Consider the following 25,240-nt stretch of genomic DNA (forward strand, 5'->3'; position numbering starts at 1 on the left):
TCTTTAGTGCGCAGGGCTGGGCTGGAGGGTTGTGCTAAAGCATGGTGCTATGGAGATCTATTTTTGAGTGTGATGATTGGCAGGAGGCAGGATGTTATGCTGAGTGAGCGCTGAGACTCATACATTCCCTCAAGGTTGGGTTACATTCAGGAGTGTTTGTGTTTGATTGAGATTATGTTGCTGCTGGGCCCAGGGATTAGTAGAGTCACATGGTCTCTCTCTCACACACACATACACACTCTGATAAGGCAAATAACTCCTCTGAGATAAGAACAGCAAATACTAACCCTACATTAAAGCCCCAGGGAACCTAAAAGTGCATTTTCTTTTTAAGTATGTTAATCTTGCTTTTGTGGGCACACAAAATACATGTATAAAGTATGCCCTAAGAACAACGTACCAGTGTACAACAAAATAACCAATGTATTTAATAAAATTTCTCCTCCTTTGATTTCCTAATCTTGGGTACAGCTTGTGTAAGCAGTATACTCACTGATCACAAGGGTGATGTGACTCGTCCCACCCACACAGCTTTGACATAACTACAAGTTCCCCCTTGGTCTCTCTCGGTACGAGTCAGACATTTTCAGAGCGAAAGCTAACAACAAAGTGAAAGCTATCCCAGCAAGCATAACAGATCTAGCAAGCTAGCTCATCTGTTTGTTACGCGTTTGTCCGTTCACCTGGTCATGCTAACACACAGTGTGTGTACATTCCCTGGATGTACATCCAGCTGTAAAGTGAATGAGAACTTTACCTTCCATAAGGTGTCGCCACATAAAAGCTGGATGATTTATTCAGTGAGCCGTGGACACAGTGGGACCCACAACACAACCTGCTATGTAGTATGTTTCACTCATTTCTCCCTCTGCATGTTGTGTTTATTGTGTTTACCTCTGTTTCAGTGCTCCAAATTTCAATCAGTCACACTCATTTGAATATTAAGACCAAGCCCAGACAGTTCTGATAGGTCTGATCAGCAGTGTTTTATTATATTTCTATTTTTTTCACTCAAAACTGGCTGGATGTTTAATATAACACTATTTTGTATCATATAGACCAATTTAGCATTTTACTCTGTGTTTCTTGGGGCAGCTTTTTGGACAGTCAAAGAGACTGATCTCTAAACACTAGTGTTTCATAAATTAGTACAAATTCCACAGTGTCAGAAGTTGTACATGTGTGAGATAGACAGCATAAAGACTGAGTATAAAAAAGTATAAAAAAAAATAGAGTTGTATGAATATTTCACTGTTGGAATGTAACAGTAGACATCAAATATAAATTATGTAAAACTGTAAAAAGCTCTTTGGATGTACAACGGAGGATGAGGACGATCTTACCTTTAACTCTCCAGACGCCACTTTAAACACCAATTCCACCACAGAGCCAACAGCCAGGCGAGCCGCACTGGACGAGTGGACCTCGTTCCAGATAGTGTCACTGTCCACCTGTTCAAACACACTCAGAGTTAAATACATATGTATGCACATGGAGCAGAGTGTTTGAATACAAACAAAGTGAGTGGTTTCTTCGGTTAAGGGAGGTGTGAGAGATGCAAATCAGTGTGTGACATCTCTGACATCACTGACACATAGAGGAAAATCAAAACAGCTCTGCTGCTACTGAGACGTTGTGCCATTCATCGAATGTTCTGTGCCATTTGTCTCATTCACTGAGTGGTAAATGACCACAGCACAGTGAGCAAAGGTGTGATATTTGCCTGGGTTGACACCACAGTAAACGGTACTGACTACAGTATTTACACAACAGAAGCAGGAAGGTATTTCTAGAGTCTCCACACAAGTCAGTAAACATTTTGTAAACAGGGCTTTGAGTGCTCAAGAAGCAAACTGAGAAAAATCTACAAACTCTAAAGCAGAAACTGTGATTGGATGAAGAGGAGAGATCACATTAAATCACACAGAGAAGCATTACAGAATGACTCCATCACTAAAGAGAACACAGTTCTACTGCTCCACAGACCAATGCCGGGGGGTTTATACCCCTCTAGCTGACCTTATGCTCATGTGTAGCTGCTCCAGTGTGTCCCATTCACTTGGCATGCTTTTCTATGAAAATTATGCCTGTAGCTGAATTCACTGATCAGAAAGTGTCTGGATACTTTTGGACACATTGCACACGATACAATAGTACAATATGGACACCACAAACAATAACACTAAACAATTTATGTTTTTTTATTTTAGAAAATCAAGAATTTTGGACGAATATATAACCATATCCTTTTTATTAAAGGCCCACTTAGCAGAAAACTGAATTTCTGAAAAAACTGAATTATAAAAGAGCCTGATGCAGTATAAAAAAATTTCAAAATGTACCATTCACTTGCCAGTCCATACAATTCATATATGGAAACTAGGCTTGCAAAAACAGCCTGTTTTGAAATCACTGTTTTTGTGATGTCACAAGAATCAACTCATTTACATATATCTACCTATTCAGCCTACAGCAGTTTAGGTCCACCCATTCATACTGAAATACTGAGGAGTGTTTCAGCTCTGAGTGATTTTTCAATAAGCCACAATACAGGGCAGCCAATCAGAATTAAGCTCATTTACATATCTGTTTTACAGGGATAAAGAGATGTTGGAAAAAGGGTGATGTAAAAATAAATTATGATCATTGTTTGGTACATTAAACTACACAAAGCTATAAGTGGAGAAAAATGAAATAAGAAAAATGTTTGATATGGTATTAGAATTGATCCTAACATTCCAAGACGGATGCAACTGAATCACCACCTTAAGACTGATTGATCATGATGCATTTTTACACCTCTAACACAACAGCCCACCCACCCACCCGCAGAACTAGGAGTGTTAAGTGTCATCTCACATTGAGGCATGTATTTATGTCTGTGCTGTGTCTGAGAGGCAGCAGAGCACAGGAGAACATGGGGGCATTTATTCAGTGACATGAAGGATAAACATTAGAGGGTTAAACCTGACCGGAGGAGTGTGTGTATGCGTGTGCGTTATCCAAGAGTGGACACAGACAGAGAACATTCATTCATCAGTCACTCCTCATTATTCCAACGCACGCCTGCCCTACACACTGCAATTACTCTGCCCTGGACCATGAACTCTCTCTCTCTCGCTTTCACACACACACACACACACACACACAAACACAAACACACACACACACACACTATATATATTACATGTCTACACACAGACACACACTTCACACCAGAACAAAGCTGAAACTCAGGCTGTAGTTCACGTGTGCAGTTCAACAGGTGCTCCAGCAAACAGTAAGAGCACAACCAACCATCATCAAATAACATAACTTCCCTATTACATCAGCATAAGCTTATAGAAATACCCCAGTATTTTTCAACTTTATCTCCATCTACGACATCTGTACCAAACGATCAATTACCATGCACAATAATTTCAATGTGCTTTTTTGCTCAATAGAAAAGATCAAAACGTCACTGAGTGAAAACATGCTTACAAAAGAAGTCAATGGGCAGTTGCCTCATCACCTACCCACTGACCTCTGCTATAAGCACGTTTTGAAGCACCAGCACTTCTGTTCCTTCCCTAAGTACTGGGAAACGTGTTGAAATGATCATCCATGGTAATACAGATGTGATCGAAAGTTCAACAGGTGCTCCAGCACAAATCAAGATACAACCACCATCAAATACATTTAACCTCCCAATTAGCAGGCCTTACTTAAAGGAGAACACTAGCATTTCGCAACCTGGTCATTACGTACAACAGGGGTATTCAACTAAAACTAAGGTCCAGTTACGTCAAATGTCTTGCTTACAAAGGTCCAGATAAACAAACTAACCTAAGTGAATGACAGTTCTTTACAATAACAGTTACTTTAAATGCTTAAACATAAGTGATTGTATGGCTATTGGCAATCGTTGGGGAGCCGCTGGACAACCACCATGTTGTATCTATCATGTTGAGCTTTGGCTTTATTTTATTCATCCTCAGAACTGAATGTTGTCAGTAGGTTAATTAAAGAAAAATGTAACTTATTTCACAGTGGCATTCAACGTATCCAATTTTGCCTAGCACAACAGACTCTGAACATAGTGGTTTTGAAATGGAGGGAACTGTGATTGATTTTAAACTGTTTTCATCAACTTTTCTTTTTCTAACAAGCCATGTTGTCACTTCACTACCAGAAATAGTAAATTAAAACTCTACGAAACCATGTTAAATTATTTCCTTTCTGACTTGATATCTAGCTCTGTAGCTAGCTGCCTTCGCCTTCATCGTAAATGCATGTGATTTGATAAACTGCAGCACAGAACTACTACAGAAGTCACGATGGTTCATGTTCAAGTACGCCACAGAAATAGGACGATGTTTTTATATAACGTTAATTGAATTTGCTACAGAATTTTTTTTCATGTGCTCGGTTCGGTCTGCTGAAATACTTTACTGGGACCGCATTCAGTCTGCAGTCTGCCAGCTGATGGTCCCTAATCTACAGTATATGTAGCATATGGTTGACTACCATGGACAAGAATGCCTACCTATTGGCTTCTATTATAACCATGTTTTGAGGCTACAGGATTTCTGTATCTATACTAAGTAGAGGTAACGTGTTGAAGTCATTGTTTATAGTAGCATTTGGGCACGACTAGTTTTACATGGATAGGTGGGGTAAGGCAATTTCACCACAGGACATCTGTAATGTTCATAACATGGGATAAGAAGTCTCAGTACACATTACAAAGAAGGAAAAGGCTACTCGTTTTATGGACAGCCTTCACTCCAAAGTGTAGAAATTATTAATTTCAGTTGTTATTTTGTTTATCTCGGTCATCTATATTGCTGTCTTCAGTGAATGCGATGTGTCACTAGAATTGTCTTAGCAAAGCTTGAGAATTTACAGCCAGCAGCCAACATCACTGCCTTAAATCAAACTTTTTTTTTTTTTTTTTACATGTTTTTTACATGACATTTTGCAAGTTTTAATGCTTAGAGATGTTCACTTTAAGTCAGGACAATTCATACTGGCTTTATTTGTAAGAACACAAGTGACAAGCTCTTCCATACTTAAGAAAACAAATTTTCCACAGAAAAGATTTTTACCAACATGTTGATTCATACAGGATTCATTTAACATGTCATATCACATTTTATACGGTAAAAGTTGCCCAAACCTGATGCAGGAGCACACACTTAACATAGTGGTCACCTTCCTGCAAGGTATGGTCCACCTTCCTGCAAAATTCAGCTCCAGACGAAATCGAACACATCTGATTCTACTAGTTACACGGACAAATGATCTGGCTCAGAGTTGGAAGTGAACCTTTAGGAAGGTAGATCTCCAGGAACAGGGTGGATGATCACATCTTTAATGCCCTCCAACAAACCAGAAACTGTGAATGAACTCACTTCACCATTGACAGTCTTGTTGTTTTAGTGTGTACAGAGTGCTTTAATGCTGTATGCAGGTCAGGGTGGTTGAAATCTCTCCGGCCGGCCGTGAACAGGCCAGAGTCCCACTGGGCCAAGCCTGGGGCTCCCTCTCTGCATACATATTCTCCAGCAATTTATGAATTTTGCTTTCAATGGCATGAGTGCTCAAGGGCAGCGTAAAAAAATATAATAATAAATGCAGCCTTTCAAGCTGGGCCAAGAATGACTCTGTCACGAATTACGAGCCTGTGGTGCATTTACAGTTTAAAAAAAATAAATAAATAAATAAAAAGAGAGCAGAGACAGAGTGCAAGGTTGTGAGACTGGAGAGAATGGAAGAGGCACACTGGCTGTCAAACGTTTGTGGACACCTTACTTGCTGCTGAAATATGAATTTTCTTGCAGTTCCTTTACAAAGTTATGAAAAATAGCTGATTTTCCAAATGGTGTGAACAGCATACTTTTGGCAGATTGGAGTAAGGTCTAATAAACTGATTAAGAAATCAGATGAAGAGAGCTGGATTGCAGCTCAGTAACCCTTACTCAGATTTCTTTTGGATTTCTCAGTCTGTGCAGGTGTGAAAATAGACTGTGTTACCGGTAATAAGCAAGCAGCGTTTAGCACAGCACCTGCAAGATGCCAACAAAACACTTTTGGAGCTACGCTGAAACCAACTACATGTTCGATTTGAATATTTTTAGAGATTTAAATATTCTTCGTCTTCTAGATGATGTATGTTCATATTTTCAGGTAAAGTGGCGCAATGTTTTAAGAGTTTTACCTTCACGTCACGTGAAGTTACGTCACATCGTCTTCTGTGAGTTCATTTGTTGGCTGCAAAGCAGGAATCTGATTACTTCCTGAATCATGTAGACCCTGAGTTTCCCCATTATCTGATGACTCAAGTGCATATAAGTGTGTTAAATTACTGACAAAATCTGATTTTCTGCAGTTATCAGATTATTAAGTGCATGTAAACACACGCAATGATCTGATAGTTTTCTTTTGTAAACTATTGTTAAAAGCACATATTTGAAACTCTCTTGGCCCAAAGGTGCCAAAAGAGCTTTGTTTATTACCAAAGTAGAGCTGCCCCTAACGTGCCACAAACATCTACATGTGTAATACTGTTTTCCTAAAAAGAGAAAGAGAGAGAAAGAACGAGAGAAAGTGAGAGCGAGAGAGACCCCCGATTAAATTATGCATTTTGTCGAAGTAAAAGTAAGTTAGCACATTCTCTACAGAGAACAGATTTCTGCACATTTTAATGCACAATTACTGTGTATTTGCTCAATTTAAAATACTGGAAAAACAAATAAATCCTGTTCAAAAGATATGGCACATTTAATGTTTGTTGTATTTTTTAAATATATGTTACATTCAATAAATAATGTGTGTGAGAGAGAGAGAGAAAGAGAAAAAAAGAGAGAGAGAGAGAGAGAGAAAGAGAAAAAGAGAAAAAGAGAAAAAGAGAGAGAGAGAGAGAGAGAGAGAGAGAGAGAGAGAGAGAGAGAGAGAGAGACTACCAGATCAAGCTTAGTTGCGCAAAGGGCTATGTATTGAGAATGTGTGTGTTTGAGCAAACGCAGGCAATAAAAAGTGTGTGATGTGTGTGAGAGAGAAAAATGCTCTTAACGGACAGAGATCGGGGGGAGGAGGGGGGTTTTGAGGGGGTGAGTGTAGAGCGTGTTGGAATGAAGAAAGGCAGTCTCTCCTGACTCTGACAGGCTAATTTTGGGAGCGGGGGCTCGCTGTGGAGACGCAGGAAGACAACAATTTTGTTCCATTTCCATAAAAGAGTCCAGAAACCTTCTGTTTCTCACCAAGCAGCACCAAACCTCCTGCAGCAGCCTGCCATTCATCAACCCGCAAACAACAGCGCTGACGGGGGTTACCCTGCACCCCTACCCCATATCTCACCCACACACACACTCAACCATTCACCTTCATACATCTAGCACCACCATGCCGCACTCACACAGACATGTTCTGACATCTAGATGTACTATTTCCAAAATATTCCACTGGTGTTACACAGGTAAACCTGGGCAGGTTTCGTTCCTAAAAGCAGGGCTTATATTATAGAACATTACTGCATTTTCTCTGCAATTGCAATATTGGTCTGAAAAATTGCAGTTAGATATTTTCCCTAAATTGTTCAGCTCTACTTTGCCTTACACTGACCAGGTCCTACTGATGTAACACGTTAGACACATTAACACATGATTTAGATCACTGAGCCTTCAGAAGTATCTGAATATGAGCAAAACAAATGAAGAATCAGTACAATAATACTGCAGACATGTAGTCAATCCCTGTTGTTCTATTGTCATAAACATATTACTATCAGTTACTTTTGAATACTATTCTCATATCTAATTGTTACAAAGTTAGAGCTTCCAGTCATTTGGTCTGTACTACATGTATTCAAAGGTTAAAATGAAGACAGAAACTTAATTCCTCAACTTTTAAGATGAATCAGCCATAAAACACATCACCAAGATTATGAATTACAGTCCAATACTAACACCGTCCACTCAGCACTGCAAAGCCATCCATCCATCCATCCATCCATCCATCCATCCATCCATCCATCCATCAATCCGTTCATCTATCAGTTCATTCCTCCATCCATCCATTTATTCTTTCCGTCCATTCATTCATCAAATCAATCCCATCATCAACTCATTCATCCGTTCATCCAGTCATAAATTTATCTATTTGTCCATCTGTCCACCCATCAATTCATTCATCCATCCACCAATTCATTCATCCCTCCATCAATTCAATCATCCATCTATCCATCCAGTCATTAATTCATTTGTCCATTCATACATTGGTGCATCCATTCATCCATCCCATCATTCATTCATCACACACATTCAAAATGCAGAGTCTAGACCAATCACAACACACCTTCTCTTAACACACACACTGCATTTCAGAATGCAAAGACCCCCCCTAACAGTGTTCTCCCTTTCTCTCTCTCCCTCGCTCTCTCTCTCTCTCTCTCTCTCTCTCTCTCTCTCACTCTCTCACACACACACACACACACACACACACACACACACACACACACACACAACCACCCCCATATTCACTGCACACAGCTTGTTTATAGAAAACATCTGGACACAATTACCCGCTCGGCGGAAAGCACAGCAACAGTTTTTGTTGCCGCTGGAGTTTTGGGGGAGGGGGGCTCGCAGGAGAACAAACAGCACCATTATTTACACACTAGAATAAAAGAGGGAGAAAAACTTACCCCAATACCACCACAGGGTAACCTCACAAACATGGGTGTCACAGAACCTAGAGAGAGAGGGAGGGAGAGAGAGAGAGAGAGAGAGAGAGGGAGAGAGAGAGAGGGGGGGAGAGAGAGAGAGAGAGAGAGAGAGAGAGAGAGAGAGAGAGAAATCTTTAAATGTTAAGACATCTGATTTTTCTTTCATTTTATCATGTTTGTGCTGTTAACGTGATTGTAGCACTCATAAAAAACAAAATTTCACAGCTTTTTTTTCCCCGCTTGAACCACTGTCATCACACTCTTCCTCTCCAGTCAAAAAAAGCCTAATGTAAAGTCCCAGTGCACACTTTCTGACCACTGTTAAGCATCTCTCTCTCTCTCAGCTGCTGTATGAAGCCTCTGGTGCACTCAGAGTAGCAGTATGGGCTGAAGAGAGTGGAATCGGCGAGCTCCAGTGAGTGAGTGTGCATATGCGTGCATGTGTGTGGGTCAACTGCAGTACAGGACCTGCTGTTAAACCATGCGTGGGGTGTGTTTAATCGCTGAATGAAAGCACAATGTTGAAACGCTGTTTAATCGCTGAATGAAAGCACGGCAGGCTGAAGTCATGGAAAACTGCGTGCCGGGCAGAAAGGTGGCGGTGGCCTTGATGGACAGCTCAGGGGCAGATTCAAATCATGGCCACTGCTGATGAAAGGCAAAAAGGTGGGACTGCTGCTTCTGTGGGGGTGGGGGAATTGGCCCATGCATTGTGAGTTGAAGGCAAGAGACACAGTGCCAAGACACACTAGAATCATTAAAGGATGAAAAAAAACAATGTGAGTGGTCACACACACTCACTGAGAGTGACATCATAAAACCTTTTATATTCACAGCTCTCAGGTCATACTAAAACTGAAAGACTAAATCATTGTGTGAACGCTTCATGATAAATGTACCACTAGAAAGTTCACAATTTCTTGGAATACAGTCTCAATATTATTAATTATTTTTATATTAAAACGTCTGTTACGTTAAAACATAAGAATTTTCTTTGCTTGTTCTGAAAAGATACCATTTATCAGGTTTTGTTCTGACAGATAAAAATGTAAAAACATCGATAGGTTGAGTTCAGGTAATTAGGCAAGTTTAAAGTCTCAAATTGTGTGTAAATTGTATGTATTTTATGATTTGATGTGTGCCATTCAAAGCTTGTGCTAACGTGCTGGGGTATAGTTCAGGGTTTGTGCAGGAAGTGGAATTGAATTGAACAAAACAAAACAAAACAAAACTCAAAATACTGGATTTATAACAGTTATTTAACAGTTAATTCCAACAATACAATCTGATTGGTTGAGAAGCATGGCACATCATTCTGCCGAACATCGAATGCTAAGTAACCACTCGCTTTACTCTGTAGCTGTTACTGTGTTTCTACTTTAGCACATCTGAAAGCAGAAAATGCATTAGACACATTAGATAAATTCTATAGGGTAATATTTGACCTGCAGCCTGTTTGGTCAGATTCTGAAGAAGAGTCAGCAGGACAACATTAGATTCCAAACCTGCTGTTTGACCTAAGCAACTAAACAAAATGGAATTAGCCTGAGCTGAACAGAAAGCAATTCAGCAAAAAAGACAGGGTAGAGTCAGCAACAGAACCACCAGAGGGGTTTAACAGCACGGTTGGGGTGACTGACTGTTCTCGCCTTCAGCTCTCGTCTGCGACAGAATCACAGCTATGATGTTACTCGTGATAAAACACTACACTCTCAGAAATAAAGGTACTAAACTATCCCTGGGCCAGTCCCCCTCTTGTCACTGGGGTGGAACCCTCACGGGTACATCTCAGTACCTTTAGTCAGGGAACATATCTGTACCATAATCCACTGAAATGATATTTTCTAAGCAGTGTTGACTCCACACACCCCGTCTCGTCTCCAGGCTTTTTATTTTATTGCTCTGTTTTAAAACATTAAGTTATGAAAAGATACAAATACATACTTTTCAACAAACTTATTTAGGGCAAACACTTGGGCCTTAAAACCACAGTTGCACCTTGGATGGTAAACTTACATTGTTTGTTCTTTGATGAATGAAAAATGTACCTGCACAGAACCTTTATTTCGAACAGTGTACCTCTTGTGCTCTATTACTTAAATGTAAGTGAACAATAGGTGCATCTTAAAGTAGCTGAATTCACTAACGAGAAGGGGTGTCTGGGTACTTTCGGACATATGATGAACATACACGATCCCACGTCGTGACAATATATTAAAAACACATGGTGTTCATGTGTCTTACTGTCTAGTTTCGGTCTCAGTGGGTTGGTTCCGTAGAGCAGTACATGGGCTTCAGAGTGGACCGTCTGCAGCTCCTCCAATGTGGCCTTCCTGCCCCGGATACACTGCAGAGACAACAGAAGCAGAGAAAATAGTCAGGAGATGTACACCCCTTTCCTCTCAAAACAAAAGAATGAAAAAACAAATTATAATATCTCTTTACCACAAATACAGTCGTCCAGACACTGCATGTCGGAAGCTTATAGTCTCCGGTTAACATTATGCCAACTGAGTGCTTGAATAATTACACATTTGCTTCAAACTGTGTCATGATATTGAGTAATTTTAAACAGACTTATGTCTAGTTATGTGGTTTGACACTGTGAGACATGCTGTTATGAAAAACAATTGGACAGAAGTACATTACATAGCTAAAAATAGCAGTAGCAGCAGCGCTTTTTCCCAAGATTTTGCCAATTTTATAGATAACAGCAAGGCAGAAACAATATAAAGTGTATTTGAGATTCTTTAACAAACTGACGTGGATTGAGGCAAGTGAATGATGAATTAGTTAAGCTGATGCTAAGTACTGGAGCAGAAGCTTCATCTCTTATTAGCTACATTAACCTTGCAGCTCCAGCAAAACTAAAAAGTAAACTTTAGACACATTTCTTTACTGATCCACTGTTTGGAGTAAGAGGAAAATTCTGTAAATTAGATCTTTTGCCAGACTACTCCTTTAAGGTCCATCCTAAGGGTTGCAGTAGGTGTTAGCACTGGGCATTGAGTTTCAGCATTTGGAGGATTACTAGCCTCCTGAGTATGCTACAGCTGCAGAGCAAGAAAGCCAGAGTTGGGAAGCTGCTGCCACTGCGGCTCTGCAATAACCTGAGCTTTCCCTGCTTCAACAGCAATGGGCCGCCATGGCAACCAGCCAGGCCACAGGGGTCCACTGAGGAAGGAGCCACTCACCTGTGTGAGTGTGAGTGTGTGTGTGTGTGTGTGTGGTGTATGGAAGTTAAGGTGACACCTGCAGCAGGGGAGGGTGTATTAACTCTCAGATTTAACAGGAGGGGCAGTTAAAGGGGGCCCTCAGGGGCCCAGGCTGAGGCTGGCGGCAGCTTGAAACGGCCCCACTCTCTTTAAGGGCCCCCCTGCTGTAGATTAGGGGGTATTAGAGTCATGACTGCCTTTAATTGAGCCCCAATTCTGTGTTCCCATCGCGCAGAACAATAAACAATCTCACAGAAGAGCTAACTACTCCCACTTCCCATACCACGCAGAGAGAGAGAGAGAGAGAGAGAGAGAGAGAGACACTCGCTGTTGTTGCGGTGCCTGTTTACTTGTTTGTTTGTAGGAAAACAGAGACGGCAGCTATGCGACTGGCTCTAAAAGCTCTGACGCAATGGAGCATAGAGCAGGAGAGGGCTGAGGTGGGAGAGATTAGATCCAGCTAGGGCCATTAGACATCATTCCAGACTTAGTCACAGTGATCTGCATGATGCCACAGCAGAAGAATGAACCACTGCAGGTGTCCAGGCTGATAACACCAGCATTGAGGGGTATTTCACATGAGTTTCTCCATTCGGTCAGATAACTTCAGATGGCACAGTACCACTTTTAATTTTCCAAAACTAATACTGATACTGAACCCTTGAATATATGCTGATACTGATCTGATTTTGTTTTCTTTCAAAGCTACAAATAAGCAATTTTGTAAGTGAAGCACTTCACATAAGATTGCCTTCTTAAATTATCATGCTCAGAGTGCTAAACAGCAGGAAAAAATACACTGTTAACAACTTACTAGCATAAACAAGTAACTTTTTTGGATAATTTTTTTTTCAGGAATAATAATAAAAAAAACATCAGTGTGCAAAATAAGACTATGTAAGTTTAAGTGTAAGTGTTTTTAGTGTAACACAGCTAACATAAGAGTAATGAATAGCTAATGTTAGGTTACCTGTGGCTACTGTTATTATGTGACCTTTTAAAATTCCCTTTATGTTGTGTTAAAAACAATTCTGTCATGCTTCAAGCTAGATTTATGGAATTTGATCAGATTTGTTCTTTTTTTCTCTCCAACACCCTATCCAGCAATTTCTTCAAGTATCGGCCCAATAGCGATAAGGCCAGAGCACACTGGACGTGCCGTGTAGCGTCTAAAAATTTGAAAGCATTGTTTTAATACAGCTGCACATACTACCACTGACATCTGGTGTCAGCGTTTGCTGGCACTTGACTCCTAACACTACTCAATTTCTGTGCCAGCGTGCACTACTCAGCATTTTCCTATTACTGTGTGAAGTTAAACCTGGAACGAGACCACAGAAATCACTGGTAGGTGACACGGTTTGTAATTTACATTAAGAGAGACAGACACTGAAATATTTACATCCAAAAAGTGTTTTTTTTTTTTTATTATTATTTTTACTGTGATGCATTCTAGGTGGTATAGCTGTGCTTTGTACAGCTTCTGTCCAGTGTGCTTAACCCAAAAGTCAGATCTGTTCAACAGGATTAGAGCTAGTGCATATTTCTATTTGGAGCAACTTCAACTTTTGGCTTAAATGATCTGGAAAGAAAAACTGCTTTGGGAAATCCCTGCTGAAGCGCTCATCTAGGGTCTGATTCAGACTTTCGAAACATACCGAATAGATTTCTGTGGAAGAAGGAGAGCTAAAACTGGAACATCTTCTGCTAATCTGAGTAGATGCGCAATCCATAAACAGTCAGTCTCTCTGTGTGTCTCTCTGATACACTAAGCACACTCAATCATCTCCTGGGTGTGCTCTTCATGTGAAGTGGCCGCAGCCCAAGTTTACTCAGAGCCTTAATAACAGAATGTGTTGCAATGTGGATGGTTTCACAGCGCCCTCTGGAGCTCAGAAACACTGCAGCCACTGCTGCCATCAGGAATTTGAAGTCAGTTAACTATTCTAGAACATACTTGGATTTCTCTCTGTATTCATCTGTGAACTGATTCATCTAATTTTAGCGTTTTACTTCGGGTGTGTTTGGTACCTCACACTTGCCGCGCAGTCCGGTCTCCTGCAGTCTGGACCAGATGCTCTGGATGCGGCCTGCGTGCTCCGGGTGGGTGTTGGTGTTACCACACATACACTGGTGCTTCTGCATTAGAGTGTCATACACCAGCCCTGTGAACAGAAACTCATATTTACTCATCATCAACATCATCAGTCTGGATAATGAAAGGATTTACTGAAAACTGATAATGTGTTCAATGTTTAACTAATTAATATGTGCCTCAAGATTAGTTACTTTGGCCACAGTAAAATGGATCGGCATGGAGAACTGAAGCTTTGTGTTCTATAGTTTACCTATCACTGTAATAAAGGAGCATTCACAATGAATTTACTGTACTGAATTAACTGCACTTGCATCTTTTTTTGTGACTGTTACAACCCTCAGTTGGTTCGATTCCTATATTACTATGTTTACATTTCCTTATTTAAAATGGCAATTTGTGTCACAAAAACAATCTACAAATTTTCAGCTTGAGAACATTTTTATTTATCAAAATAAATGTTATGACAGAACAGAGAATCAACATTATTACAGGAGAAAAATTGATTAAAAAGCAGAAGTAGCCACTTTTTAGTCACATTAAAAAGTTTAAGGCAGCCATCTAAAGAAATGTGAAACTTTTTTTTTTAAATGACATCTGTCTTTATGTCTTTCATACACACAAACAAATAGAAAGGTGGAGATGAAGGTTTCTTTGGAGCTCTTCACTCAGCTACGAGAGCCAGATGAGCGCGCACACACACACAGATATATATATATATATATATATATATATATATATATATATATATATATATATATATATATATATATATATAGTGGAGGTAATTCACATTGAAGTGAAGGCCACAGTGAGGTGTATTATATGTGTATATCTGAGCAAACACGAACAATGAAAAATAAAGCCAGTAAAAGCTTTCAGTTCAAATAACCAGAAGAGATCTACATAAATAACCCCCTAAAACACTGAAAAATGAAAGCTATGTTGTCGTAGGAGGCTCACTTTAGACGCAGTACATCACAGGTTTGTTTTACACCCACACCAGAACACTCTGCAACCTGGCTTTGTTTTTTAGTAACAACAAAGGCTTTCAACCATCACCACAACTTGGCACAATCCAGCAAGTGTAGATTAAGTGCTGAGGGCAACCAAAGTCCTTTATTACTGAGTATCTGCAGTTACTCAGCCCAATCTGATATTTATACTTGCAGTGCACATTTCTATTACAATAAAGCTGGCAGTATAATTTAAATAATAAAAGAACTAAACAAGATCAAACTACCATCAAGCACGCTGTCACAAGTATACTTAAATAAAACTCTGAGCATGACTTTTGGACTTTCAGCACTGCTAGAGGTTCATTCGGTGCAGTGATGTAGGCAACCATGTGACTTGGACCATTCGTAGTCAGGGGGGTGTTTCGGATAGCACCATATGAACTCAAAACACCACGTTGTTTTGGCCAAGCACACTTTTTTATTGCGATGCATTGTTTTTGTTTGAAGTATACCGTCGGCTTAAGTAAAATCCAGTCCAGATTAGGTAAAATATGCAAGGCTGCTGATTAAACAATTACAGTAAAATTCTTTCAGTTTTTGGTTTGCACATAATGTAACACACTGAACACTCATGTTTTATTTATTCTGGCCTAAATTTTTTTAAATTACCATTTTACAGTGTCTTGAATGCTCTATTTTCATATATCACACTGCTCTAACAAGCAAAATATTTAAATTCTTGATTGTTCGAATCTATTTTGCTCATATTTTACATGCAGCTAATACAACCATGTTTGACAACAGAACTGAAATCAGAAAAGGCTCAATACAGCCAACACTGCATTAAAATACGACTGGTTCTAGTTCTGATTTTTCAGATCGAATAATAACAAACACAGTAACGTGATAATATATGGTGAGAATAAAGCTGGACTCACCAGTGGTAAACCGTGGTTTAGCCGGCGGTTCCTGCACCACGATAGGGAAGGTGGCCGAGGCCGGGGACGACTGCGCTCTGGACAGGGGGCGATGTCCAGGGAATGTGACAGACAGGCCAGCAGCCTCCATCGACGCCTGATAGTTTCTCAGCTGATGGATCCTCTGTTGCTCCAACAGGAGAGCCTGCTGCTCAGGACACGCAGAAAACAAGAACATGAACACACGGAATACCATAACTCAAACAAAACTGTTGAAACTGTTTGAAAGAGAGAAGCTCAAGGCATCTAACGAGAAAGTCTAACTTCAGAACGAGGTGCAGCTCCTCAACAATACTCTGCAGTTACAGAAACCAGCCACAAGGTGGCAATGACTACACACTTGTAAAATGATCGGCCCAAAACAATTCTTACAGTTAGTGAGAGATAATAGGTTGAAACTGAAAGTCAAACGGATTTTCAAGAAGGAACTCCAAGATCTCTCTTTCATTATTCATAAGCAGTCATAATTTCCAGTTACTTATATCAGCTCTAAAAGACAACAGGTCAATCTATTGGATAAATTCATGCCTCAGAAGAGAATTTCCCTTCTAAATATACAGTTTCAAACGTTTGGGCATGCTTATTCATACAGGAGTTTTTCCCTTTACTCATTTACATACTGTCATATGCAAAAGTTTGAACAAAAGACATGTTTTTGTATATTTAACATATTGGAAAAAAATAAAATGTGCCAGAACTTTTGCACAGGTCATATATTGTTTTCGATGTTTTCCCTAATATGTTAGCTTCAGCAGTAACACGGCATGAAAAAGCACCAAGTAGAGAATGTGTATATATTTTCAGTAAGACAATCAGCAAAACATGTCATTTGACCAGGGATAGCCAAACTTTTGCATAGGACTGCACTTCTTTGGGCATAATTTAAAAGTCACCTCCTGACAAATTTAAAAGTTTTTTTTTTTTTTTTTAAATCAATAAATATAATTCTGCATGAAATCTCAAGCAGTTCAGCTGATCAAAAAGAAATAATGTATTTAATCAAGTGTATCCAAATTTTTGAGTGATACTATATCTACAAGGCTACACCTCCTAAAACTCTAATGAACGTCTTCTCCTCCCCCCCACCATTCACCCACGGCCAAATCTACTGCCCTCACTCGAGTGGGAGTGTGCTGAGACATGACACCGTGCGTGTATGCGTGTGTGCGTGTTTGTGTGTTCAAGCGTGACTGTGTGGGTGTCTGCATCGCTCTTAGCATAAGCCAACAAACTGTTTTTACAGTGTAGTCCACATGCAAATGGCAAAAAGCGCTTCAAACAAGACTGAGCTTCAAACAAATCAGGTTATCACCTACGCTTTAATACATGACTTTGATTGCCATATAAGAAGTAGTCATATTTATGACTTCTGTATCCTCTTTTGCTCTGACCTGTCTGAAGAGCAGTTCTTGCTCAGCCTGCCTCTCTCTCTGCTGTAGCTCCTCCTCCAGTTCGTCAGGTGGCTCTTGTTTGATGGTGACCCCTCGGGGCAGACCCTCGGCCGGGTCAATTATGGCCTGGTGCTCTCTCAGCTCCTCCTCCGTCTCTTCCGGGTGACTCTCGTGCTGCCGGCTTGGTTCACTGGGCTTAGCCATCATCTACCAAAGCAGAGACCAGCAGCTTAACACTTCAGTATACCACTCTTATACTCCCACTACAATCCTCTATACTATAACTCACTCAGAAGGGACTACAGTATGTACATTTATATGCTGTTACGGTATCTAATCTATAAATTGTTACATAACTTTTATACTTATTTTGATATTACAATTTCATTTCTATAAGAATAGTGACATAATGAGACTAATAAGTTTTGCTTACGCCCCCCTCAACCTCTCTTCCTCTGATGAAAGACATAAATCACTCTAGTCCAGACAGTGTATTACAGCTGTTCTTGTCTAAACGAATGTATAAACAAAGGGAAAATGACAAACAAGATTTACATTCACAGGGTTTGTTAGGACTTGGTCTTTGTCACTTTAAAACATAAGAGTGTTTATTTACAAAGGGATGTAAACATATTAACAGTGGTGATACAGCGAGCTGAAGAGTCAGGAGGCCATGAGAGCTGACCGCTCCCTCACTGAGCCTGGCCAGGATCTATTACTGAAGAGCCAAAAGGTGAAACTCACCACAGAGAGAGAACGATGAGAAAAAGTCTTACAGACACAGAGCAGCAATATGATCTCACAATAACATACACAGAGATCATGTGCTGAGAAACAAGCTGAAGCAACAGGCAAAGCACAGAGAGAAGAGAAGAGAACGGAAGAGAAGAGAAGAGAAGAGAAGAGAAGAGAAGAGAAGAGAAGAGAAGAGAAGAGAAGAGAAGAGAAGAGAAGAGAAGAGAAGAGAAGAAGAGAACTGAGGGGATGAGCACTGGAAAAATGAGGAGTATAAAAGCAAAAAGGAAAAGGGTGGATAAGGCAGGAGAGTAAGAGAAAAGAAGAGAATACAAAATGAAAAAGGAGAAGAGAAAGGGAAAAAAGGGAAGACTTCTATAGTCACTTCTCCATCAACTATGAAGACGTGAGCACTGGAAAAGAGAGGAGAGAAAAGGAAAACTGAGGATAAGGCAGGAGAAGAGAAGAGAAGAGAAGAGAAGAGAAGAAAAGAGAAGAGAAGAGAAGAGAAGACTTCCATAGTCACTTCACCTTCCACTCTCTGTCTGCTTTCTTGAGCAGCTGTGTTCGGCCCGTCGCCACAGCAATCTCTCTCTCTCTCTCTCTCTCTCTCTCTCTCTCTCTCTCGCTCTCTCACACACACAGCCACAGCCACAGACACACACACACACACACACACACACAGCCATAGCCAAAGCTGGCAACAACACGGCCCCCTGGCTCAGAGCCAGGGGAACATCATTGACGTCAGAGCGCTCAGCAATTGCCTCATCTCTGTCCTCTGTTTTCCAAACAAGCTTTGCTATTTTCATTTTTCTTTCTTTTCCCCTCTCTCCTGCTCTTTTTACTTTCTCTCTCTCTACCTTAAAGTAAAAATTCACCATGACTAAACAGCTGCACATCCAAAAAAGTAGAAAAACACAGAAAAACAAAACAGATTAAAGAGTCAGAGTCTCAAAGTGAGGAGATGCATGCAGGAGAGCAGATGAGATAATTATCTCTAATATAAAGTCTACAAATTGTTGTTACAACACCTGACATACACTTGACATGTAGCCTTTATATCAGCAATGTAACAATACTAGGACTGTACTACACAGTACTAATAAATCACTAGTAAATGTGCAAACAGGGTATGTGCGATCATCATCTGGAACATGGCAAAAACATTCATTTAAACATTTTTTCATCCTCTCAGTGAGGGCTCTTAAAAACGCAGAGCTGCAGTTTCTATCTCCGTACGTAAACAGTGGAAATACCAGGGAGGTATTACATTCCTCCAACATCTGCAGAGCGAGGAGGGAGCAAACAGGCCCACTTCCAGGAAGAGCGATGTTTAGTGCAGGGGCCTCCCCTCGTTCCCTCCCAGATCAGAATGCTGCTTCCAAGAACACCACTAATCTATATCATTTTTTTCTATAGCAATTGTGAGGGGGCGTCGTCCACGGACCTGGAGACTAAGCAGCGGCTAACAACACCAGCCACCATCACCAGAGACGCATGAAACACTGCGTCACAGAGAGACAGAGAGTGTGAGAGCAAGAGAGACACAGAGAGATAGATAAATAAATAGATAGATAGAAAAGCTTCACCCGAGGAAAAGACATTTTACGACGTACAGCACAATGAAAAATCATCCATGTTTTTTTGCTCAGGAGCCTCCACGAAGGCCGCAGACCCTCTGGGACAGAGAGATGGGCTTCTATTTGGAGTCACACCTCCCCTTCAGGTCATGGAATTTAAATGATTTAACACAAATTTGGTACAACACACTTATACTAGCACAGAGAGAGAGAGAGAGAGAGAGAGAGAGAGAGAGAGAGAGAGAGAGAGAGAGAGAACAGAACACCAAGAAAGGGAGAAAAATAAAGAAAGAGACAGAGCAAAAGTGAGAGAATGGAGGAGAAACGGAAAAAGAAAGGAAGAGAGGAGAGAGAGAAACACAAAATAAGAGAGAAACGAAAAAGAGAAATAAAGAGAGATGAGGGAGACATTTATTTATTTATTTATTTATTGATTGACTGATTGATTGATTGATTGATTGTCTTAGAGAGTTGTCACAGGTGTAATTCTCTACACCCACACTCATCTCATGACACTGCATCCTCAAAAGCGCAGCACATACACACAGAAACACACACACAGGCAGAGGGCTTCCGGTTTGACCATAACAGGAATGTGCATCCTACTGGTTACCATGGTGACAGAGGGAGCCAAAGGAAGAAAGCAGTTAGAGACCGTGACAATGAAGGAGGGAGGGTGATAGAGAGTGGATGGATGGATGGAGTGTGTGTAATCTACCTTGCTCATATGAAGCTGCTGCTGCTGGAACTGCTGTTTGTGTTTCTCCAGGAACTGCTGGTGCTGCTGCTGGACCACGAGCTGCTGCAGGGCCTGGGCATTCTGAGGCAGCGGCGCTGACTGCGTCCGGCCCAGCGGCCGGTGCTGACGCAGTTTATGGATGGAGGGGGACTGTAGGGGCAAAGCACTCAGACCTGCAGACACATGCATGGCAGAGGTTACATTAAATACAACAGACTTATCAGCATCTCCATATCAATGTGTTCAGAGCATTAGAGCCTTTTACTTTATAAAACAACTTCAACTTTAAAGGAATACTTCAACCAGCCAAGGCATGTTTAATGTTACAGTGAAGCTAATGCTGCTAACAGGGTTATACCAAATCAATTAGCATCATTTAAACTGCATACCTAACTCTCGCCAAACTTCCCTCAAACAGCACTGAGATGTTATGCAAACTCAAACATGCTTATTATTAGGAATGCAAGGTATGGGAATCGTGGGCCGATGCAGGTTCACAATATTTTTCATGTACCAATCTGTTGATGCTGAAACAAATATATTTATAAAATGTCAAAGTTGGAACTATATCCACCTGCATTAGCATTACAGAGAAATATAATATTTATTTCTATACATTCACAGTGCAGTATATTTCATAACATGCAGACATTTCAGTGCAGTAGTCCAGTATCACCTAAACATTCTGCTCTTTCAAAGAATAAAATATCAGCAATCAAATATCAGTTTGAAATATTGGTTAATGCTAGATGTCTGTTTGATGCAGATAGGGGAGGAGCCTATGTTTTTAAAAGAGGCCTTCAAGATGGCTGAAGTAAGAGAGGACGGATCAGTTGTGTTTTTTTTTGTGTGTTTTTAGAGAAAGTGCTTTTGTTTGGTATTTTACCTGCAAACTTTTAACATTTTACAAGAGATCGTTTGTACCACCTGGGGTTTCAAACAGGTAAGAGGGTCGTGCCTATACACCACGTAAATGTGTATTATATCTAGTTCCCTAGGGCAGAGGGTGGGCATCGCCACATATGCTTTTGGTTACTGGCCAGGAAAATGTACAGTAGTTAGCTTTTGCTTCCTTTTTCTAGATTAGCTAAGAACATTTTGTTTCAGCGTATGCAAGTATGGTTAGGTTTTGTTTTGTTCTTTTCTTTGGTGCCGTTCACAGTTTGATTATTCCAGTGTGGTACAAAGTATCATAGCACACCTGTTTTATTGTGGTTGGTTTTAATAAAATGGCTTCAAAAGCTCTACTGGCCTCTTCCTCAAGCTTTTAATCCATCACCACTAATTTAATATTTTAATGCCACATGTTATTGATTCCCCAGCACCCTAGACAAAACGTGGGGTCAGTAACGTGGCATTAAAAAACCGAACTGGTGGTGATGGATTACAAGCTTGAGGAACAGGCCAATAGAGCTTTGAAGCCATTCTATGTCTTACAGTCCTGAAAACTACTGAGGTTACCAATAGCAATGCTGTCTGAGGGATGTGCGTTATGATTTATGGCATGTAGTTCACGTGATGCTAACCTGGTGGCTATAGACTTTAAATGAGGGTCAGGGTTAGCCTAGTAGCTCTAGTGAGAAAAAGGGAAGGGGACAAACTTCAGACATCACAACATGTCTTGGGGGATAATCAACAAAGACCAAGGGCAAAACTGTAAATTAGATTTTTCACTGGACAATTCTTTTAGCATAATGATCATTCAGTACAGGTAAGAAGCAGGTAACCTTTGAACCCTAGCCTAGGTTTTTATGTATTAAACTTAGTAATGACTAGGAATTATTCATTAACTACTATGAAACTATCATGTCCTGGCTGATGATTGACAAAGGCCAAAGGCAAAACTGTAAATTACATTTTTCACTGGACTATTCCCTTAACTTTATTAGTACAATGATCATTCAGATCATTCAGTACAAATAAGAAGCAGTTAATCCTTGAACCCTAGCCTTGTTATACAGTTATTAAACTTAGTGATGACTAGAAATTATTCATTAACTACTATGAAACTAATCTGCATGTAATACAAATCCCTAACGGGTTAACAATGTGAGAATGGTTGCAGTCTGGAATAACCTAGACAGTGAGCCTAAACTGGATCCATAAACAGCAACTAGGCAGTTTAGGCAGATCCTAAGCTTGTTATGTATATTTTACATTCACTGATGAACAAGGTCAGTATCCACTGCCTGATATAGCTCTGAAACGGCCATTACTAGAACAAGTGCACTTCCTCTCGACCCTTCCTAAGTATCATTGTAACAGTGCTGATCTGTGGTAAAGCACAATCTACTCTGTTCTCTCTCTCCTTCTCTCTTTTTTCTCTCTCTCTCTGCTCTGCATTTGTCCTGCGCACTTGCAATATGCTCATTTTAATTATCTCTTGAACAGATGAGGGGGAAGAGAAGAGGTTCACCCCCTCGCTGGGACAGGCATGATACAGCAAAGCGTCAGTCAGAGCAGACAGCAAACTGCGTCAGGGAAGCCCCCCATCCCTTTTCTGCTTGCGAGAAGTATTGACCCTGACTACTGCTGTCAGCCCAAGCTCAGCGGGAGGCTAATTAACACTGTCTATGAGTAATTTCATTAGAATAGAAAAAAAGAGCTAATCTGATGCCAGTGTAGAGCTTAACGTTCATACGGCAGCGTTTAGACTGAAGGCGTGCACCCTGCTATGAGCGTATGGCTCTACATGAAGCGCTCACACTTCCTTTCATCCATTTTTGGTAACGGCATAAGTAAGTTTGAGATTACTTAACAACTCGATACGGTTAAAGCCAAGTGCGTTATGACTTGGGCAAGCAAATGGGTCAGCGTAAGCTAGCATTACTTGTTAGCTATATTAGTCTTTTAGCTCTGGTCCACAACCAAAAAAAGCAATTTCAATTATGTGGTTGACTGATTAACTATATTTGTGTTAGGAGGAAACTGTATAAATTTAATACTGCTGAAACATCGCTTTAAATGGAAATTCCATTTTATCAGAATGTTTGCATAATTAAGATGCTCTCATGAAAACAAAGTCATTTAGAGTGGTTTGATGTAAAATACTCTGTTCTAGAGAATCTTGCAGAGTCAGAATTGTTTGCAGTGGTGGTGATACGAACCAGACATCTGAAGGTGTTTAATGGCTCTAAAAGCTATGTAAGAAATGGTTACAGATACATTTGTCTGATGTCTGAGACATTTATGATAGTCTGGAGTGTTGGACTAAAATGTAATTTTATTAATACATTTAAGACATCAAGGTACATGTAAGGCAGGGGTGGGCAACATGCGGCTCTTTTACTGCCCTGTTGCGGCTCCACAACAGAATTAGATTTTTAGGTAAAAATAAAATAAAGTTCTGCTGGTTGTTCTAACAGTTTTAACAATAAATGGTCTTAAATTCTGTAGTTTTCTGTAGCCTATATCTGCCAATTCACCTTCAACCTTAAAGGTTGGTGCTCAGTCTCGCCTAGCTAAGATTTAGGACGGACAATCAATAATTTTGAGATGAATAAACTAATTTGCACTTATAATCACTCCAGCAGGTTTACTAATACATTTAATCTGCAACAAGAAACTGTCAAACACTAAAAACTTGAGAAGCTGAAGTCAGTTTCTCCACCTTCTTGCTCAAAATTTCCCGCTCCACCTTAAATGGTGCAGCAGTTACATTCTGGCACCTCAGGGACCATTTAAGGTGGAATGGGAAAATTTCAACAAGAAGCTGGAGAAGCTACTTCAGCTTTGTAAAAAGTTGAACGTTGAGAGACATTTTAAAGGAATGATTCCTCTTTTCCTGGTGAAGATGTGAGAAAAGCGGCTATAGCTGAGCTAAAGCTTAAAGCAAAGCAAAGTCTGCGTTATCGTTTATATTTTTAGCCTATACTAGAACATCAGCACATACTGAAACATATTTACAGCCAAGTAGGTAAAATGCATATAAAATGATTTTTGTTGAAAGACAAAACAGTGCCGCAAAGAAAATGCATTTGTTCAGATTTACCACTGTTTTACCACAATCAACATTACATATAAATATTCACAAGATGTGCAGGTTTACTGGTTGTTTTGGATGGTAAATAAATAAAAATAAAATGTCTATTTTGTGGATAACGTGACCACTAGTTACTATCACCACCACTGTAAAGAAACAGGCAATTAGTTTCTCTAGACTGCACCCTTTTACATCAAACCACCAACTGGTGGGATTCCTCTTTAAAAAGAGCAGCTTTCTCTTCACTCATTTGCTCTGAACTGGGCTGCATCTGCTTTAGTGTAATGTAGTGAGAACTGCACCTGACACCAGAGGATTCTGGGAGGCCGACTGCTCCAGCAGGGCCATGTGCTGCAGCAGCGGGTTGTGGGCGGAGCCTCCCTCCCGATCTAGTGCGGAGGTGGCCAGGTACGAAGGAAGGTGGGCTCCGGTGATGAAGGGAGTGGTTATGGGTAATCCAGGCTGCAGGCCTGCCATCGCCAGCCGCTCGCCTTCCTGCTGACCAGATGCCACCTGCTCAAAGAGAAGGAGAGGAGGAGTGAGAAGAGAGCATGAGGCAGGAGGAGGAGAAGTGATGGAAGAAGAGGGAGGCCAATGACCATGAGACAGAAAGAGCAGACAGAAAAGAGTTTGTTCAACAAAGTCATGAAAGAAGGAGTGCAGAAAAAAAAGGGAGAAAAAAAAGTTGAGCACGGCAGAAAAGATGGAAGAGGAGAGGAGGGGAAAAAAGGGAGGTCAATGACTAGCAGAAAGAAGGCATTGAGGGAAAAGATAGAGGGGGAAAGGGGAGGGGAAAAAAAAGGAAAGAGTATGAAAGAAGGAGAATATGAAGGGTAACAGAAGGTGAGAAACAGAGA

At 40.5% G+C, this 25,240-nt stretch overlaps 1 protein-coding gene across 3 annotated transcripts in view; it reads right to left on the reverse strand.

Annotated features, from left to right (window-relative positions):
• hdac4 (histone deacetylase 4) overlaps positions 1-25,240 on the reverse strand; it is a 215,369-nt gene that overhangs the window by 37,639 nt on the left and 152,490 nt on the right. For all 3 annotated transcript variants that reach the window (XM_036569453.1, XM_036569446.1, XM_036569458.1), the window contains 8 exons: positions 24,686-24,896; positions 20,381-20,574; positions 17,345-17,551; positions 15,915-16,101; positions 13,954-14,087; positions 10,952-11,054; positions 8,687-8,733; positions 1,344-1,451 (listed from right to left, as the gene is read on the reverse strand). In XM_036569453.1, coding sequence (XP_036425346.1) covers positions 1,344-1,451; positions 8,687-8,733; positions 10,952-11,054; positions 13,954-14,087; positions 15,915-16,101; positions 17,345-17,551; positions 20,381-20,574; positions 24,686-24,896 — 1,191 coding nt within the window. The remainder of the gene's footprint in view (positions 1-1,343; positions 1,452-8,686; positions 8,734-10,951; positions 11,055-13,953; positions 14,088-15,914; positions 16,102-17,344; positions 17,552-20,380; positions 20,575-24,685; positions 24,897-25,240) is intronic.

This window comes from Colossoma macropomum, unplaced genomic scaffold (assembly GCF_904425465.1).
Source record: "Colossoma macropomum unplaced genomic scaffold, Colossoma_macropomum, whole genome shotgun sequence".
NCBI classification, from domain to species: domain Eukaryota; kingdom Metazoa; phylum Chordata; class Actinopteri; order Characiformes; family Serrasalmidae; genus Colossoma; species Colossoma macropomum.